The following is a 20,591-nucleotide window of genomic DNA, read 5'->3' as shown; positions in this document are numbered from 1 at the left end:
ATATAGGAAATTGTTAAATGTTACACTCGATGACGATATAACTTCAAAGTTTTACAAACAAAAAATTACAATTTGCATACTTTGATATTTTGTAGTAAAACGATTTAAGTTTAAATAAATGCATATCAATCGATGTTATTTGCATACAATAAGAAAATTGTTATTGGTAGTTTCAACTTTGTATATATATAAGTAATAGAGTGGATAGTGCATGAGCATGATGATCCTTTATGTTGATACTTTCTCATCCCTACCTACATAATTGTCTCTAAATATTTGGCTCCAAGCAATTTTAGGAGATGAACGAGAATGACTCACAACCACAAACTACGAAAAATCATTATAGAGAAAAATAAGTTTCAAACACTTGGGTATTATAGCCATATTAACCACAAATCACTCTATATTAAGTTAAAGATATATAATTCACAAATTCACATGGGGAAATTAAGTCCTACTTGTTTAGGTATAAACGTATGTACTACAAAATTTTCCTAACCAATTTTATTTAGATTGAACAAAAATAATCAAGCATTTAATAGCTAGGACCATAAAAACTAGGGATGTTCCTTCAATTAATTAGGTTGAGAGTTGCATGCGACAACCCCGGTCGTCTCAACCGTTGAGTTTAGGGAAATAAGTACACCACTTGTCAAACAAGCAAAATTAAACCACCAATTTTGTAAAGAAAAAAGAAGAAGAAAGAATTGAGGCAAACAAGAAAGGCACTTCATTTGTTGCAATTTTTCCTTCCGCTCAACTTCTTTCTAGAAATAACCATAATAAATTTTCTGTGTTTTAGATAAGTTATATGCTTTCTTTCTCTTTGTGATCATCATGTTACTTGATCTATCGCTTAAATCTTTCCAGTTGATTTATTTCATTAATTCATTTTCTTCATCTTGTTTGGGTTACTTGATTGATTGTTCTAATCAATCTCTGGAATAAGCTTTACATTGTATTAGATATTCTGAATTAGTTATTGTTTAAAAAATGTTGTTACATATTGATTAATGTACAAACAAAAGTACATAGGCATGAAAAGCTGAAAAACTAGAGTATAATATTCGTGTTATTGCAGACAAATCAATAGGTTGATCAAATGAGCAAAGAGAGTAGTACTGTTTTTAAGGCATGGGAGGCCACAGTTCGCAAAACGCAAGCTGCAAGAAAACGTGCAAATAGTATATTTGGATTGTCCATCGACCATGACCATGATCATGACAATAGTGATCATGATCATAGTAGCGACGATAGTGATTATGGTCATGAGGATATGATATACAATGCAGACAAGATTCTTGCGAATGGAGACTACTACACCGGACAATGGTGTGAAAATTTTCCTCATGGTCAAGGCAAGTATTTGTGGACGGATGGGTGCATGTACGTAGGAGAATGGTTTAAAGGAAAAACTATGGGGAAGGGCAGGTTTAGCTGGCCATCTGGGGCGACCTATGAAGGTGAGTTTAAGAGCGGTTATATGGATGGCAATGGTACATACACAGGTGCCAATGGTGATACCTATAAGGGACAATGGGTTATGAATTTAAAGCATGGCCATGGTGCCAAGAGTTATTCCAATGGAGACTGGTACGAAGGTGAATGGCGAAGAGGGCTCCAAGACGGCCATGGAAAGTATCAGTGGACAAATGGTAATCATTATATTGGAGAATGGAAGAATGGAGAGATTTATGGGAAAGGAACATTTGTTTGGAGTAATGGAAATAGGTACGATGGAAATTGGGAAGAATCTATGCCTAAAGGAAATGGTAATTTCAAATGGAATGATGGGAGTCTTTATGTGGGGAATTGGAGTAAGGACCCAAGTGAGCAAAATGGTACATATTATTCATCTCAATCATCTGCAGACGCCAATCTCGAATGGAATCCGCAAGATGTATATAACATTGATTTAAAAGATTGTAAGATTTGTCCTGGAGAGAAAGTTTCAATTCTACCATCACAGAAAAAGCTTGCAGTTTGGAGGTCAGCTAAGGGAAATGGGGTAAAGCCGAGAAGGATGTCAGTAGATGGAAGGGTGAGTGTAGGGTTCGAGAGACCGTTAGATAGGTTGCAAATGTGGGATGGTGGAACCAATGACGACCTTGGTGATAGAGCTTCAACTGTTGGTAGAGATCAACTAGATGATCATGATTTTCTAGGTCATGTAAGTGTTGAAGAAATGGGCCAAATGAAGGTACCTAAGACATGTAGGAGACAAGGGGATACCATTAGCAAGGGCCATAAAAATTATGAACTGATGCTCAATTTGCAGCTTGGAATTAGGTATTGAATGATTAATGTTTTTATCATAATATGTCCACTTAGGGGAAGTTTCCAATGAGGTCCTTATAATAAGGACTCAGGTCGTGACTTTCAAATGATGGAGTTAGATGAATGCTTTAGAGTTTAATTGATATTTTTTTACTTCCAATGTGTATATCATCCCACGACTCATTTGAAAGTGTTCACCAAATCCTTATTATAAGGTCATCACTTGAAGTTTCCACGTGTACTTATCAAGTAGTATAACTTATCTCGTTTGGATTATGTATTGTTAATTATTTCACACAGGCATTCTGTTGGAAGACCAGGTCCCTCCGGATCCCCTGATTTAAAGCCTTCTGCTTTCGACCCCAAAGAAAAATATTGGACAAGATTTCCTCCTGAGGGGTCCAAATACACTCCACCACACCAATCTTGTGAGTTTAAATGGAAAGATTATTGTCCATTAGTCTTCAGGTAACTAGGTCTAACCTTAGTAGCTAAGGTTGTTAAATTTGTTTGTTTAAGCATTAATCAACCACTAGTTAACTAATTAGGTCTACACTGCTATTTTGTACTACATCAATCCACTTCCAGTTAATTTTCAAAAGAAAAATTTGACATTATAATTGAAAATTTGCAGAACTCTTAGGAAGTTGTTCAAAGTGGATGCAGCTGACTATATGCTCTCAATCTGTGGAAATGATGCGCTTCGGGAACTTTCTTCTCCGGGTAAAAGTGGTAGCTTCTTTTACTTGACTAATGATGACCAATACATGATAAAAACAATGAGGAAGGCAGAAGTAAAAGTGAGTTCTTTAGATGTTAATTGTACTTATTCATTCATTGTATAATAATATTATTTCCAAAAACACTACTAGTACTGCCTAATTACATTCCATGTTGAAGGTTCTTATAAGGATGTTATCTGCCTATTACAACCATGTTCGAGCATATGAGAACACACTAGTCACTAAATTTTATGGTCTACACTGTGTAAAGCTAACTGGGCAACCTATTCAAAAAAAGGTATTTTGTTCAAGTATTATTAAACTTATATATAGCTTTGACAAACGTTAAATTAGTTGAGCATTCAAAAGTTAGCTAGTTATGATATGATTTATATATATGTCTGACAATGAATCAGGTGCGATTTATCATTATGGGAAATCTTTTTTGTTCCGAATACTCCATTCATCGACGTTTTGACTTGAAGGGATCTTCCCTTGGTCGAACGACAGATAAGGCTGAGACAGAAATTGATGAAATGACCATACTTAAAGACCTTGATCTAAACTTTATATTTCGACTCCAAAAGTCATGGTTTCAAGAGTTTTGCAGGTGATCAAACTAGTTTTTGTTTTTTAATTTGTTGTTTCTTATTTCAGATTCTACTAACATTTCGCAACATCTACTATTTGAGTTGACAATCCTTTTTATTTTTTTTTGGCATACAAATGAGAAATAAAAGTATTTTAGCATTTTATATATTCTTTTCTTTTCATTTGTTAGATCTTTACATTATATATATATATATATATATACTAATGTATAGAAGCATGTATGCAGGCAAATTGATAGAGATTGTGAGTTTCTTGAACAAGAGAGAATAATGGATTATAGTCTGTTAGTTGGTCTTCATTTTAGAAATACATCAGCTGCTGGGGATCTAGTTTCATCTGGAGCTCTTATTCCTACTGGTTATTACTAATCTCTATCTTAAATCCTTAATTCCTATATATGTTTATATATATATATATATATATAATTGTGTGTGTTATTTGATTTATCATGTTATATATACACAAGAGTTTGTTCACAATGTACATCTATGTACCGCAGGTGATAATGAAGCTGATGGAACTCGCACACTTTCCCGAGCAGATATGGATCAACTTCTTTTTTTAGATCCATCCAGGTAATAATAGTATATTAATATTATCTATATACTTACAAATATGCAAACATAATATAATATAATATAATATATATATATATATATATTCTTATAGGGAGGAAGTTAGCTAGTCTTAAACAAATATTGGTATATTATTTTGCGCAGATGGGCGAGTATCAAACTTGGTTTAAACATGCCAGCACGAGTAGAGAAGACTGAGAGAAAAAGTGATTGTGAGCTCCAGGTCGTAGGAGATCCAACAGGAGAGTATTATGAAGTTATAATGTTTTTTGGGATCATAGACATACTTCAAGACTATGATATTAGCAAGAAACTTGAGCATGCTTATAAGTCAATCCAATATGACCCAACTTCTATATCAGCAGTTGATCCTAGACAATATTCGAGGCGTTTTCGCGATTTCATATATAGAGTATTCACCGAAGACAGTCCATAATGACTTGATCCTACATCTCATGTATAATGCAAAATGTTGGATTGAACTTTACAACTTCCTTGTTTCCTTGTTCAGCAGCAGCATAAAGTAAGAAAGAGCATTTATGTACATCATTTTTTGTAATTGCCTTACAGGCAGTATTAAGCCCCACATAATGTTAATTAGCTAATTCATTTGATCATTTCTTTCAATAGAAGGCTTATGTAGGTTGATTACATATTAATATTCCTCATATTATACCAACTATTTTGGGGAACAACAGTTGTGCAATCTTTTGTATCATACATAATAGATCGAAACTATGATTTTTTTTCTTGGAAGTGATCACTTTTTCTTTCCTTTTAGGACATAAAAGATAGAGAATTTTATGGAATTTATAAATGTGTTGAATTTGGTACAAGAAAACTAGAGACGAATCTATTACAATGTTCGTATTTCAACTAATTTTGTTGGTAAATATTTTTTTTTATTAATCAAGAGGTCAAAAAACATTATTCAGTAAGCATATCATGATAACACACCCCTATGAGCCAACAAAAAGAATTGCAAATCTCTTGACCTTAAAGTCTAGACAAAACTAGTCAATATGACCATAACTGACGGAAGCATTAGAATTGCTCATCAATAAAAACACTGTGAACAATAGTTAGTACTATAGAGCAAAATGGTACCTTTACAAGTTGGGGATCCAAACCAGAGAATGATCACAGAACCACATAATATCAAACTCACGAGTTGGTTTAAAATGTGATAAGTTTTAGATGTTTACAAAAAAACTGTCGAAGACGGTTATTAGATAGCTCAAGTGAGGATCCTCATAAATCGTCTCAAAGGAGCTAAAATATTTTCTAAGTTTGATGCTAATTCAAGATTCTAGCAAGTTAAAATGTACCCAGATTCCATAGCCTTAACGGCTTTGGGAACACCGCAATGGCATTACTAATGATTGGTTATATCGTTTGGTCTCAAGCAGGCTCCATCCATTTTTCGAAGGAAGATGAACAACATTTTTAAGCCCTATTCAGATTTTTGCATAGTTTATAGAGAGGATATCTTAGTCTTCTCAAGAACTATGAATGAACATCTGAAGCATCTGGAGTAGGTTTGCAAGCTCATTATCCAGAAAGGAATCATTTTGGGACAAAAGAAGTTACATTTGGTCAAATGAGAGATCAACGTTTTGGGTATTCATGTTAAATATGGAGAGATTCATCTCCAAGAACACATTGTTAAGAAGATCAACCAATTCCCATATCAAATTCCTGATGCAAAATCCTTACAAAGATTTTTAGGAGTTGTTAACTGTTCTAGAGACTTTATCCGTCAAGTAAGTGGTCTTATTGCTTTACTTTTACAAAAAAAAAACTAGTTCCAAGAAGAAATGGTGCTATATGGAAGATGACAGTAATATTGTCAAAAAGATCAATGAGTTAATCCAAAGTCTACCCCCCCACCCCCCTTACAGCTGGCGGAAGAAGGAGACTTAATCATCTTGTAGACGGATGCAAATGATTATTACTAGGCGGGAGTAGTTATAGCCATGACCACAGATACCAATCAGGAAAAGATTTGCAAGTTCCTATCAAGAAAGTTTAATGCGGCAGAGTTAAACTATTCCACTGGTGATAAAAGAGGTGTTAGCTATGATCAAGAGCATCAAAGGCGCTGAAGCATTCCTACTAAACAAATTTGTAGTTAGAATTGACCACAAAAAAGTTAAAAATTTAAAAACTACAAATTAACTGAGGCAGCAAATAGAGGGACAATATTGTTGTGGCAAATGTTTTTATCCTAGAATGAATATGATGTGGAAATGATTGCAGGTAACAAAAAATTCTTGCATGACGCTCTTATGAGAGAAATGCTGACGTTTAGAAGAGAAGAAGGAGATGAAGATGAAAGGCGAAATCCTAGGAGCAGGAGATCGGAATCACAAAGTCTTTGGAACATATACAAAAAAGGAAACAAGACTGTTGGACCCCTACATGACAGATCAGGCTACCAATTCATTATGTCTTATGAAGCAGCTGCATCGACTCCGGCTAAAACTCAAGACAAGATTCAACCAGGGGGTTGGGATCAGAAGTCCGAGAGAGGTACTGAAGGTTCTGGTGAAGAAGAAAAACTCGGTAAAGAGTTATGTCCCAAGGATACAACCTCAACTGAACGGTCTCAAGGTAAAGGACCGGCCAGCCCGTCTCAAACGGCAGACAGTAAAGGTATACCAAGTCCGGTGAAGGATGTTGCTTTGCCAAAAAACAGAATAACCCCTTTTAGGGGAAAAATGGTCAATGTCACTGGAAAGAAAAATATTCATGGTTATCCTTTAAAGATATTTAAAGAACCAGTATTCAAAATAGAGAAGCTATTGGCTTTCAAGCATAAGATCGTTATAGATAATGTTCTTCAAGCTTTCTATGAGGAAGACGAAGAAAATTTGTTGAGAAGCCTCAATGCCCTAACAGAAGAACTGTATGGTGTCCATGCAAAAGAAAAAGGAAAAGGAAAAGGAAATAGAAAATTCAAAGGAAGGTGGTGCAATGATCAAGTATTTCGAAGGTCCTGAAAGCGCACGAGTTCTTGTTTGAGCTCTAAAAGAATTAGTTTGGTGGAAATTTAACTACAAAACGGAGACGGTAAAATGCTTCATTCAACCTTGGAAATAATTTATGGCCTATATTATGGGAGATATCTTATAGATGTTCAAACCGAACACCCTCAAAAGCAGAAGCTATGGCTTATTGAGAATGAATTTGTGCACAATCTTTGGACTAAGACAAACGAAGACATGGAAGGTTTCCCAGAAATCATAACTCAGGCAGTAAAGAACATTCGTCCAGATGGATGCATCCTGAGATTGAAATTCATTTCTACCCCTCCGGAATGGGAAGTGTTAGTTGAACGCAAAAATTACATTTCTCTATATCATTATATGAGAATTATTCAGGGTCCAATAAATAGTTTAAGTAATTCCGGAAAAAATGGTAATCTCAACAATAGCATTCTGTGGATGAAAGCCATGTCCATTATGTGTATCAAAATATGGTTTGAAGGGATTATGAGTCTAGTCTTTTATCTAGTGGAGAAAAAATCATAGTCACATGCTACAATCATCCTCCACCGGATGCCTGTAATTTCTTCTCTACTATCATGAGGAATGAAATAGATGAAACTTCAGAAATCGCAGCATGGCTAAAGAAGTTGAGAAAGAAAAAGGATACAAGATTCCTTATCTTTTTCCTTATGACTCAGATCTAGATGGTGAAGAAAAAGATGACACAGAGCAAAAAAGCGATGATGAGGGCCAAGATTCATTGGCAAATTATGATTGTGCAGATGAGGAATATTTCAATGTCACGAACATGATGGAAAAGTAAGAGTTGTCGACACATCCAAACAAAGAACAGTAAAGCTGCTGACACATCCAAACAAAGAATCTTTCTTATTCGCTTTTAAGGTGCGGTTGCCAACGAGTGAAGACAATTTACTTTACTGTACAAAAATAAATATGTCTCTCGCTGTCATATGTTGGTTTTAGTTTCTGTTTGGAGTCCGAATGCTATATAAGGAGGAAGAACTTCCTTGGGAAGTTAGAAGAGAGAAAAATCAGAAGAACTTAAGCCTTTCAGGAAAAAGGGAAAACGAGTCTACTATTGTTCTAGTATAGTGAGTGTAAAACTGTGAGTGTATAGTATAGTGTGAACTGTGAGTGTATTTACTACTGTGTGAGTGTCCTATGTTGTATTCATCTGGTGTGGAGTGCCTTTTTCTACAAGTAAGTTTGTATTTAAATTTCAATCATGTGTAGCTAAACAGCTTAGTTGTTTACCTAAGAGAAAGACTCTGAGTTATGCATTTGTATTAATATTGAATAAATAAAACTCTATCTGGTATCCTAAAACTCCATCGCAAAAATATGTAATTTTACTTGATTTTTTTTTGCACGTGTCAAATTTGCATGTTTCATCTGTTTTTATTATGCACTATTAGAACCCAGATTTATTGCTTTCTAGGACAACAATGATTCTACCAAAAAAAAAAGTAACCGTTTAGACAAAATGGTCGTTAGGTGAAAATTATTGGTATGTTGAAAGCTAGTTCCTAGAAATTTAAAGCTAGGTTCATAATAAAGCAGTAATTAAAATGTTACTGAGATTTCACATTTTTATCACTATTTACGTTTATTGTACATGACTACTTTTCATAGTCACTATTCACATTGCCTACTATAGAGCGTTTTATTATATAATTTTCCCTCTCGTGAAGTAGAACAATTAGTTATACGTTATGTTGAAGCACTTATACGAAAGATCGTGAATGTTGTAAAGTATATTTATCATCAAGTACATCAGATGCGGTACTTGAACTAAAATATTAAATATGGCATCAAATAATGTAATTTGAAAAAATAAATAAATAAGGACTCATAATTACATGGTAAGAAAAAATGGTCATTTGATACTAATCTTGAGGGATCTTGACTCAATTGAAGAGCCACTCTAGCATGGAGTGGGATCATGTCCTAATAACTCTCTCCTAATACAGTAATATTGCCTAATAAATTCATGAACAAAATACTAGTCACTCTTTAAACTATCACAAACTCGACAATGTACTCCTTCAAATTTCAATTTTAATTGATCACTTCTTATACTTTTTAAATTCGAGCAATCTGGTCATTCTGTCATTTCCATTCAATTTGAGTGTTTAGTTGTGTTTTGGGTAAACAGAAATTAGATGGACTTAACACTCAAATTAGATGGAAAGATAAAAGAAAGACCAGATTACTCGAATTTGAAAAGTATAAGGAGTGATCAGTCGAAATTGAAACTTGAATGAGTAAACTGTCGAGTTTGTAAAACTGTGAAGAGTGACTAATATTTTATCCTAAATTAAGAGGGAAAGAGTAATCTCATTGATTGATGTTGGAACCATACCAACCACTTACCATAGATTTTGTAAACTGTATATATGATTTACTAATCCCCAACCCACATTAATATATCACTAACCTCAATTACCATTATTACTGACCTCCGGTAACCAATGATCATAATTTACTAACATCTATTAATCCTTAAGAATACTGACATATAGTGACTCTGAATGGTGAATACAAGCCCATCAATAACTCGCAAGTTATAAATTACTAATTAATAGTAACCTTCAGTTAAAAAATTTTGACCCCTAATAACCTCTGAATAATTTAATACGACCCGTAGTAACTCCAAATATTGACCTCTAATAACCCCAAATTATAAAATACTGACCCATAGAAATACCATTTAGTATAGATATATTTTTTTTGAATGGTCAGAATGCACCCTACCTCAGAATATCGAACTTCTATTAAAGTATGATGATAACATAGTAGACAAGTACTAAGACCGCTGCCCTCATTACTAATAATTAAGTTCAAGGAAGAGCCTCAAATAACGTAATGAAACGTTAATACCTAATCTCTTTTGGTAGTTCACAAATATTGCAATTGCTGACACTTAGTAGACTCATAACGAAGCACCAACACTTCTTATTATTGCTCGATCAGGCAGAACACCTGAATTCTACATCTAAATGTGACCTGAGCTAAACCAATGACCATCGATCTGTTCCACGAAATTGGAGCGACAATGGTGGAAGAGATAGATCTTCGGTCCCACAAAATTGGTTCTAAGATTGTCCTTATGCAACTGAGTAGGAGATGCGTTGTAGGCTAACCAATGACCATAGCCGGCCTTGACGCAGTGCAGCCAGTGCGACCGCATTAGGCCTAAGGCCCAGAGTTTTAATTTTTTTTCTATTTGTAATATTAATTAAAACCCACAAAAGAGAAATTGATCGACAACTCCTTCAACTAGTGTTTTTCTAAGCTTCTCGGCTTCTCAACTTTTGCTCTTCTTTTTCTTCGGTCAATTGATAGGAGCACTTTGTGCTACGTTCTTAATATGTTTTTACCTCCATTTGTACTTTGCTTAACCCTTATTGTTGTAATATCGAGTCATTGAGTCACAATAGGAGTCTTGGATGGTTATGGATGTGTTTTTGTGCTTAAACGAGTTAAAAACGAAGAATTGGTCTAGAGTCCTAGTTTGAGTAGGAATCCTTATAGGACTATGAAACCTAGTTGAATTAGGAGTTTTCATCTTTCTACGTTTTGGTCGCATTGGCGATATCTTGAGAGTTATGTTTGCACTAGGAATCCTTGTTAGACTAGGAAACGTACCATTTTGCAAAGTCCTACTTGAACTCAAACTCTTATTACGAAACTTTCCTAAATGAACTTCCTTGTTCTAGTAACTTACTTATTCTAGTAAGTTTCCTTTTTGCAAATTAGAAACTTTCCTAATCTAGTTGAGCTCATCTATTACATGTGTCCCTTTAAGACAACAATTGTCTAGATTAAGACATGAATTTCGAATGAATTATCTTTTACTTATGTTTTTCTTTTCTTATTTTCAGATTTGAAGAGATAATTCAAGGAGGGAATTAAGGAGGCCGTGTACTACATGGAGAAGGAGTCCTATGCCGAGCTACCATTCAGGTTTTTAAGGGAGATTAATTTCAGAATTTTGGAGATAATATCTAGAGAAAAAGAAGGAGTTTCAGCCGTGCTATCCTTCCATTCAATCAAAGACAGCCGTGCCTTCCATTCAGCTAGGGTTGAGAGCCCATGCCGAGCAGCCCATGCCGTGCAGCCCATGAGAGAATCAAGGAGATAAGAGCTTGTTCTACAAGGAAAAGAAGGGCAGCCATTCGATCCAAAACAATAGAAAAGATCTTAGCCGTGCATACATGGATCAGCCCATCCTAAACCCTAGCAGCCTCCTCCCTTGGTTCCTCTATATATAGCTCGGCCTCCCTTCATATTTTTCATCTCCATTCTCTTACAAACAAAGCCGAATTGCTGCCTAAATACATCCAAAAAATTCAAGCCAAAAACCTTCATCCATCATCACCAAGCCGTGCTCATCTTCCTCCTCCACCAATTCGAATTCATCCTTGCTTCATCCTAGAAAGTTTCTAATGTGTGATTCATCCATGGCTTGTAATCTTTCTTTTTATTTTCTGCAAATTTCGAATTCATTGTATGAATCATTGGATGTTATTTTCGGTTTCATATATGAAGAACATAATTTCAGACTTCTTTGGTTTTATGTTTTGATTGCATGAACTCATGAAATATGTGTGTATGTCGTGTGTAGCATCTATGGGTAGTAGGTTTTTGATTTCAATTTAGGTTTTATTTCAATTAATTCCTTGAATTTGTACATCTAAATCAATGCTTGAGAAAGCTAAGGCCATGGTTCTCCTAAGGTTGCGATTTCATTCACCAAAGTGTTCATTAATTGAATATGCGCTTCGTGTTTCAATTATGGATACTTATATAGGGCTGTGATAGTTCTAGGAATTTGCATGTTTAATCAAGATGAGTGACGCCATGCTTGTGTAACATGTCTCCAATTCGACTTAATGTGCTTATGTGCTACTTTGTTGTTTAACTAGACGCTTCGTTATGTTGAACTCTCTTTAGCATATGTTTAGGATTGAACGCTTCGTTGATTCTAAATAATTAAGAAGTCTTAACGATTAGATGAACCGCTTCGGACTCTAATTAGAATTAGAATTGAAATGGACTTAAGAAGAATCGAAAATAATGCTGCCTATATGTTGTTCTATGCATGTCATACATGTTTCTTGAGTAGAATTCGTGTTTTGGTTATGTGATGAATGGTTGATCAATTGTATATAAGTAATTTAGGATTTATTTTCAGTTGTAGTTTTAGAATCCAGATCAAATCCCCCAATAACATGATAAGTGTTGAGGCCCTTTTGATTCCCCGGACTGAACGATCCCTGCTTATTCTATACTAACGATGATGTTTTACAGGGTATTTTATAGACGTTCTAACCGAACGATCTATCATCAATCAATCCTCACAATTCCATTTTCTCGGTGCACACTCTGTTTTCTCTGTTTCAATTCCATTGATCTAATGGCTGTTACTCCAAACTCTGATTTGATTTCACTTCTCTCACTGCATGTTCATTTAAATTATAATGGTTTTATGAATTATGATATGTCCTCGAATTAGGACTTTGATTTCATTCGGTATCTTATTTGTGAGTTTTGCAAATTTGAGTTTTGTTCCAATTAGTGTTTTTGAGCTGAAAATTATTGTTTTGTCTTTGATGTGTTCTAATTTGTATTTGGGTTGTGTTTGCTGTAATGAATCTTTCGCTCAGTATTTGATTGAATTTCTCTTAGAAGTTTACTACACCATCAGACCAACTTGCATTAGATTCAAGTCTTTTGAGTAAAAGTAGTGTTTCAGAATCTTACAGTGTTCAAAAGTTTAGAACTTGATCAGTTGGTCCATATGGGTTCACTAGCTTTGTAAAGCACATGAGTTTGATGGTTGATCTGTGTAGTGTTTATAAATTCCAGAAGGAAACTATAGAGATTAGTTGGTAAACAATGTTTGTAAAGATTGAAAAAATTTCTCAACATTTTGGGATATATGCGATCAGTAACTCGATAATTTGCTTTGAAGAAAGGGATTTGAGTCTAACATGGTCCCCACTAGTATCTGGGTGATTTTTTTTTTTTTTTTTTTGTTGAAATGGTTGCTTATGCTTCATCCCTTTAGCTGCCAACTTTTTTGCTGGAATATGTATTGTTAATTTTTTTCTAAGTAATATATGGTTAATTGGTCTTAATGAGCTTAAAACATATATTATGGTCTTAATTAGTAGCTAATGTGGCTGTTGGTATCTCAAGACTCGGTGGTTCAGCAGCTTTTATAGGCAAGGTGCATTTCAGTATTTTCCAGGCCTCTTTACTATGATTCTCTGCATTTCTGTGACAGCTGGATTTAACCAACAAACTCAAATAGGAAATGCTGCTGGTAAGTTTAACTCGCTTTGAATTTTAGTGAATTACATTCAATCTGTCTTGTTTGAATTTGCTATAGCATGTCTCACAAGAGAGTAGTTGGCCTCTCTCAGTGTGTACAACTGACTTGAAACTTCTATTAAGTCTGTGCAGCTAGCTCTCTTTGTCGTTTTGAATAATCAAAATTGTTTTTTACTGGGTTGCTACTGTTAAGGAATTGTATTTGTTGGAAAATGAACATAAACCATGGTGTTGAGGGTGATGATTGCTAGAATGGTGGAAAGACATGATATTTTAAGTACTAGAAGAAGGTTAGGAGTTTAGAGTTTTTAGAATTTTGGTTTCCCAGCAGCATATCTGATTGTAGGTACAAGAGGTGCATGTTGGTACTTGTTTTCGAGTGTAATGGTTTTATGTCCCCCCCCCCCATTCTACCATGTTTTAACATATCAATAAAAAATTTCAGGCGTGAGGATGAGCCTCCTAGCATTGCACTTGACAAGGTTCCAAATTCCGGAAAAAAAATTATTTTTTTTTTGTTTTTTTTGTTGTGTAAGGACCCTTTTTTTTCTTCGCATTGGGCTTCAAATCCCTCGGGGCCGGCCCTGCCAATGACCTACTAGATGTGAGAATTAAGGAAGGACTTAAGCCACATTGTTTACTCATATTGTCGAAGGAAAAGCCCTTACAGGAAAGATGATTGCTTCAAGTGCATACATATTGGCAGTGAGAGTATGTGCCCTTTGGTGAATGGTGGATTGATGATGGCCGGTAATAATAGAAAGCGCAAAGATTTGGAGGTACGCTTGCAATGGCTGTTTCGAATGGAATGAAAGTATGCAACTAAAATTTTGAGGTAAGCTGCATCGCAGGCATCATGCGTACCACTACCGTCTTTACTAATTATGCATGTTTTATTTTTGAAAAAATTAGACACAAACCTAATATAGAAGCCACTCTTTTAAATTAAGAGCACCTCCCACAGCTATTGTAAAACTATAATTATCTCTATTTTAGAGAAAAAAACATAATATTTTACTCCAACAGCTCATGTAAAAACATCATCTATCTCAAAGAAAGTGGAAACAAAGAGAATGAAAATAAACGATCTTAGGTATAGTTTCAGTTTATTAAATATAGAAATTAATTATTTAGACAAATTATAAAATAAATATTAATAAAGAAAGTAATAAATACGACAATCTATTATTTATAGAATTTAATAAATCTATATTTCTTTTTATACACACATTGTCCTTAATATGAGTAAACAATAATTTGAAGCCCAATGCGAAGAAAAAAAAGGAATAATTACACACATTGTCCTTAATATGTTTACTCATTATGTAAAGGAATATATATATGTAATTCAATAATTCAAATACATGGAGGTCATTTGAGAAAATTTGGAGGTTCTAATAGTCAGGGCCTTTGTATAATTCATTGAAAAATCTCAAAACTTTATTATTTGCCTTTAGAATTTACACTCTCTTCTTGTCTTCTTTAGAAGATAAATAAATTAAAAATAATAATTTACTTTATTTAAAAAATTAAAAATATTTTTATTAATTCATTAAATTTTGCAGAAATGCATTTAATTGTTGGATAAAATAAAAGAGCTATTGGAGTTAGTAACATTTTCTTATATTTTTTTTATTTCATCATTTATAATATAAGATTTATGTAAGAGCTATTGAAGATGCTCTAAACCCACATTTTGTTTTTCTTTAAATTTATACCCATGCCAATTCACATCATTCATCATTATTATTTTTATTCATTTTTTCTATCATCAACTATTCCGTTCAGATTGTCAAAAGCTGCAATTGGTATTTTCTCAATCTCAATCATAAATTTAGATTTCAAGTACTAACCTAAAAATAATTAGATTAAAATGCATTATAATAAAACCTCTTTAAATGAATAATACCAGGACTATGACAAATTATTATTTTAGCAGTGTTATTATATTATCGATACATGAATATATATTACTTTAAAGAGAGTTTTATTGCTATTATATATTTTAATATAAGTTTTATTCCTATATATAGAATCCAAATCAAATTAGGTTAATACACTTTCCTATTTTGGTACGGTATGAACATATGATGCCTATATATAAGGGAAAAACTTGCGTACAAACTAGTATGTACGCGTGCGTCCGAACTTTCATTTATTTGCACACTTTGAGAATATAAATACATGATTTCAACCGTTCAAAAGTTTAGTTTATTACTAAAGATCATTTCTATAAAATATCAACATAAACAAAAATCGTTTGCTTTGTCGATTGCATCAAACAAATGAACGGTTATGGTGAAAGTTAGTAGTCTCATGATCAACCGTCAATTTGTTTGATGCAATCGACTATGAAGACGATTTTTGTTTACATCAATTTTTTGCAAACATGATCTTTAGTAATAAACTAAACTTTTGAACGGTTGAAATCATGTATTTATATTCCCAAAGTGTGCAAATAAATGAAAGTTCGGACGCACGCGTACATACTAGTTTGTACGCAAGTTTTTCCCTATATATAATTATGCAGCTTCAAAAATTCTAAATGAAAAAAAAACATACATGATCTGATACACGTGTGTTTCGAAACTTGAAACTTTGATTCACATATAAAGAAAAAATAAAAAAATAAATTAAGAAATAAGGTGTAATTAGTTTTTAAATTTTTTTTATCAATTATTACTTTATATATTCATTAGAACATAAACGAAGTCTTTCTCATATTATCTTATGCATTTAGCATAATCCTAGTAATATACACTTGTTCTGACTCAGAATCGGAGAAAATTATTATATATTTAATTGATGTTATTAATTTATCGAATATCATTTATCGAGGTTCGACTGTACAGTCAATTACATTCTTACTTTCTTAATTTTGTACCTTAAAGTGTGTGTATGTGTGTACCTTAAACATCACTAATTTGGCTAAAATTTTACAAATGTAATCTGCACATTAGACCCTAAAACTTGGACGGTGAAGATGTTGAAATGAAACTGAGAAGTTGGTGAAATGACATATCCCTTTAAAATACCCAAAAAAAAGATATCATAATAGAAGGGCTCTGTATACATATACACACATATCATATAAAGGAAGAAGCCCAGCTCATCCAAAGGGAGAAATCCCTCATTTAAAGGGCGAAATCCCGAAAAAGCAATAGTTAATCTTGAATCTCCTTCTCCAGTCAAAAAAAGAATTACCCGAGTCTTCACTCAGCCTAGTCCCCTCTGCAAATCAATCTCTCATACCAACTGATAATAGGTATAGTGCACTTGGTACTACTCTCAAACCATCCAAACTCAATTATCAGTCTTTAGTAAATCAATATGACCCATTCAAAATAGACTCTTCAGTTAACCCTACAGTATTTCACAAGGGACATCTCCTACCGTCAAAGGTGATGAATACTCGATTACTCGACATCAATATTTAACCATGTACGCATCATTAGTAGTATAAAGCAAGAGGGTATCGTTCATAAACCGGGGATCCAGCCAGGGCTTAGGATCACAACACTTATCACGAATTCATAAAGATATGAAAGGGTTTGATATATAGGATCGAATTGAGTTATAAAAACAGAAAATAAAACCTAAACTAATATATACATGTGATCAACCAACCAACACATAAACAATCACCAAAACAAATCACATAAAGAAATCGAAACAAGTTCTATGTCCATCTTTAGAATCATGCCGAGATTAGCTCATGAACAACTAAGGTTGGATCATGCAATCTAAGTTCCAAATTAGTAACCTATATGCATAGACACTTAACACATTCAAGTCTTGCCACTCGGCCTCATTGAAATCTAACATGTTCATCTTACCATATAATCCCAAAGCCATGCATATCGAATTCATCAAGTATGTTACCTACTTAACCCCCAATCATGCAATTTCGAAAATCATATAGAAAAGAATAAACATGTTCATAGCATAAGTCTTTAATCCAACAACCTAAATATCATGCTACAATCGCATACATAACATCACGATATCGAAATTGATCAAGAACAAGACTCGGCAGAAACCAAAAACAGAAAATCCATAAAACCAAAACATGAATTCGAATCTTTATACAAATTGAATCGAGTAGCTATTTCATAGACAAAATTGAAACATGATTACACTACACAAATCGCAAGCTCATCCAAGAACAAGAACAAAACCAAAACCGAATTGAAACAAAGAGAGAATCATGGTTACACTTTATCAATCAATCGATTCTACAAGGTGTAGCCAAGACTTCTAGGGGAATGGAACCTCTTCTCAATCGTGCTTCAAGGCTATAGATGAAGGTGGAGAATGGTGGAATCGGTTTTAGGATTTCTTGGAAGGGTGAGGGATTAATTCAGCAGAGCTAGGCTTGTGCTTGTGTGCAAGGTTGATGATGCTTTAAATTGGGAGGCCGAGCCTCTATATATAGGAGAAAATAAACCCTCTTTGTCGTCCCTTGTAGGAGATAGAATCCAATTGGGAAGCTGAAATCTTCTTTGTTATGGATTTTGATTCATGTACTCCAAATCCAACTTGATGTAGGAAACCAAATCCAATAGGGATACACATAAGGGCTGCACGGCATCTCTCCTTGTTCAACTAGGAATAGCTAGGCCGGCCTCTTCTTCTCCTTCTTCAACTCGGATATGATTTCTTTGTCTCACTAGGAATGCATCTCGACCTCTCTACTTCCTTTCCAAATATGATTTGTCTTTCCTGAAAAGAATTCGTCGATTAAAGAATAGGAAATAATGAAAATAGGAAAGTAAAGTCCTAGTCGAGTAAGGAATCCTAGCTCAATAAAGAGTTCTAACACTTAGCACAATTTCATCATCAATTCATCTAAATTCGAAATAGCTCTCCTTAGAACATAGAAATGACAAATATGAACCTAAAACAACTAAATGAAAAGTAACAAAGCATAAGAATAGGGCATATATACATTAACAACGTCACACTTTGTGCTCCTATCAAAAGGATGGTAGATTTCGTATTTTATGTTGGGCCATATATGCAGTCCATATCCATAGAATGTTTGCTTTGAATTTACAGAGTGGAGTTCATTATTTAACTCATTTTTTTAGTCACACTTTCACATCTCCACCGTACATATCTTAGCACATAATGTAGAGATCACTATTGATAAAGTTTTATCCAATTTAATAATCGTTAAGGTGTTCAAACATCACTAAATCATTTAACGAACCAAATATGTTCAACTTGAACCATTCGTGTAAATCATGATTTCAGTAGGTCAAACAATCATCAAATTGGATAAAAATCTATAGAAGTGGTCTATACATTATGTGCTAAGATCTGGATGGTGAAGATATCGAATATGACCGAAAAGTGAGTCAAATAATGAACTTCACTCTGTAACTTCAAACGAAAATTCGCCCTATTACTATTTATAAAAAATTATTCCCTAATGTGTCGGTATGTTATTTATAGAAAAAATTGCATATCTTATATAGAGTTCAAAGTCTCATTTCAATTAAATCATAGAAAAAACTTTCTACTTGCTTCGAAAAAATGGAAGACAAGCATGGTAATTTCTTATGTGCATGTACCTCAGCAAAGTAATTGATGAGGAACAACTCTGAAAGAAAAGAAAGAGTTGGAGAGGGGGAAGAAATAAGAGAGAGTTTTTCTTTATGAATTGGATCGCATCGATCAATTAGAGTTAATAAGAAGTTGGTTTGCTAAATTGGAATAATATAAAATATTAAATTATATGGCGAAAACTGTATCTTAACTTCAATCGAACACTAATGCTATGTCAAATTTCCATCAAACATATCGTGGACAATCTTCAAATCATGTAGGTACATGGTGCGTGTTACACAATAAAAATGGTTGAGCCATCTTCAAATCCTCTAAGTACATATATAGCTTACAGTAAACTTTTCATTGCCTGCTTTTTTTTCTTTTTTTTTTTAAGAAATCTTTTTGTCTTGTCAAATCACATTTTGGATCCTTGAGTATTTGCTACCGGCGTGATGTCCTCATTGTTCATAATAGTACTTCATACAATATTTCACATACTACCCTACTTGTTTGAGAGGAACACATTCATTTACATCGCTCTTTTGGGCGTGTACATAAAATGTAGTACTCAAGAAATATGGAGATTCACGGGCATCTATAAATTTGCACAACACGGTTTGAGATAGGGCTATAAATAGGCTCGAGTTGTTCGTGTTCGATTCGTGTTTGGCTCACTTTTAGCCCGTTCGGCTCGAGCTCGTAAAGTTAAATGAGCCGAGTTTGAGCTCAATATTAAGCCCGACCTTGAAAATAAGCCAAACTTGAACAATAAGTATTCGGCTCGTTTAGCTCGCGAGCTAGCTCGGGCTTGTTAAAAGCTCGGCTCGTTTTTTAATTAAACATGACTTATTAACTTTTATAGTATATATAAAATATAATTTTTATATAAGAAATAATATTAAAAATATAATATTAGTTTGAAAGTGTTGGAAGACTTCTTTCCAAAGTATTTAGTTAAAGATTTTAAGTTAAATAAAGAGTTTTATTTGTTATTTTTAGTTTATTACAGAAAAAATGGATTTTGTGTTTGCTATTTTAAAATTTATTTTTAATTTCTAAATTTTAAAATTTTAAGTTCATATGATTCAAGGCGGCTGAATTTGAGTTTGACCTCATCTAATAAAATGAGTCGGCCCGAGCCCAGCTCGAGCTTTTTCAAGCCGAGCTAAGCTTGAACATGAATCACAAAAATCAAATTTTAGCCCGGCTCGAACTCGATCGAATGGAAACGAGCTAAACATGAACAATCTAGTATTCGGCTCGGCTCAGCTCATTTACACCCCTAGTTTAAAATATCAAACTTGAAATCTTATCGTATCAAAACACTAGCAGCGTCGACCTGTACTTTGCCTTTGATTATGGAGAGAGATCTCAACGAGATTTTGAGTACATGCATGGAGAGGGGGTCGGGAGGACCATCTCGAGCATGGATTCTTGTAGAGTTGTGGTTGTTGTTGGCAGCATACCCGTAACCATGAATCTTTGTTAAAATGTGTACCGCG

At 33.9% G+C, this 20,591-nt stretch overlaps 1 protein-coding gene across 1 annotated transcript; it reads left to right on the top strand.

Annotated features, from left to right (window-relative positions):
• The first annotated feature begins 1,102 nt into the window (after positions 1–1,102).
• On the top strand, positions 1,103–4,622 carry LOC126800143 (phosphatidylinositol 4-phosphate 5-kinase 5-like). The gene is made up of 8 exons (XM_050527430.1): positions 1,103–2,289; positions 2,578–2,745; positions 2,912–3,077; positions 3,178–3,297; positions 3,416–3,609; positions 3,838–3,968; positions 4,111–4,186; positions 4,331–4,622. Exons 1-8 carry the CDS (start codon positions 1,103–1,105, stop codon positions 4,620–4,622), a joined length of 2,334 nt encoding a protein of 777 aa, XP_050383387.1.
• Positions 4,623–20,591: the final 15,969 nt, after the last annotated feature.

Source organism: Argentina anserina, chromosome 6 (genome assembly GCF_933775445.1).
Source record: "Argentina anserina chromosome 6, drPotAnse1.1, whole genome shotgun sequence".
NCBI classification, from domain to species: Eukaryota; Viridiplantae; Streptophyta; class Magnoliopsida; order Rosales; family Rosaceae; genus Argentina; species Argentina anserina.
This window is presented reverse-complemented; position numbering and strand designations above follow the sequence as displayed.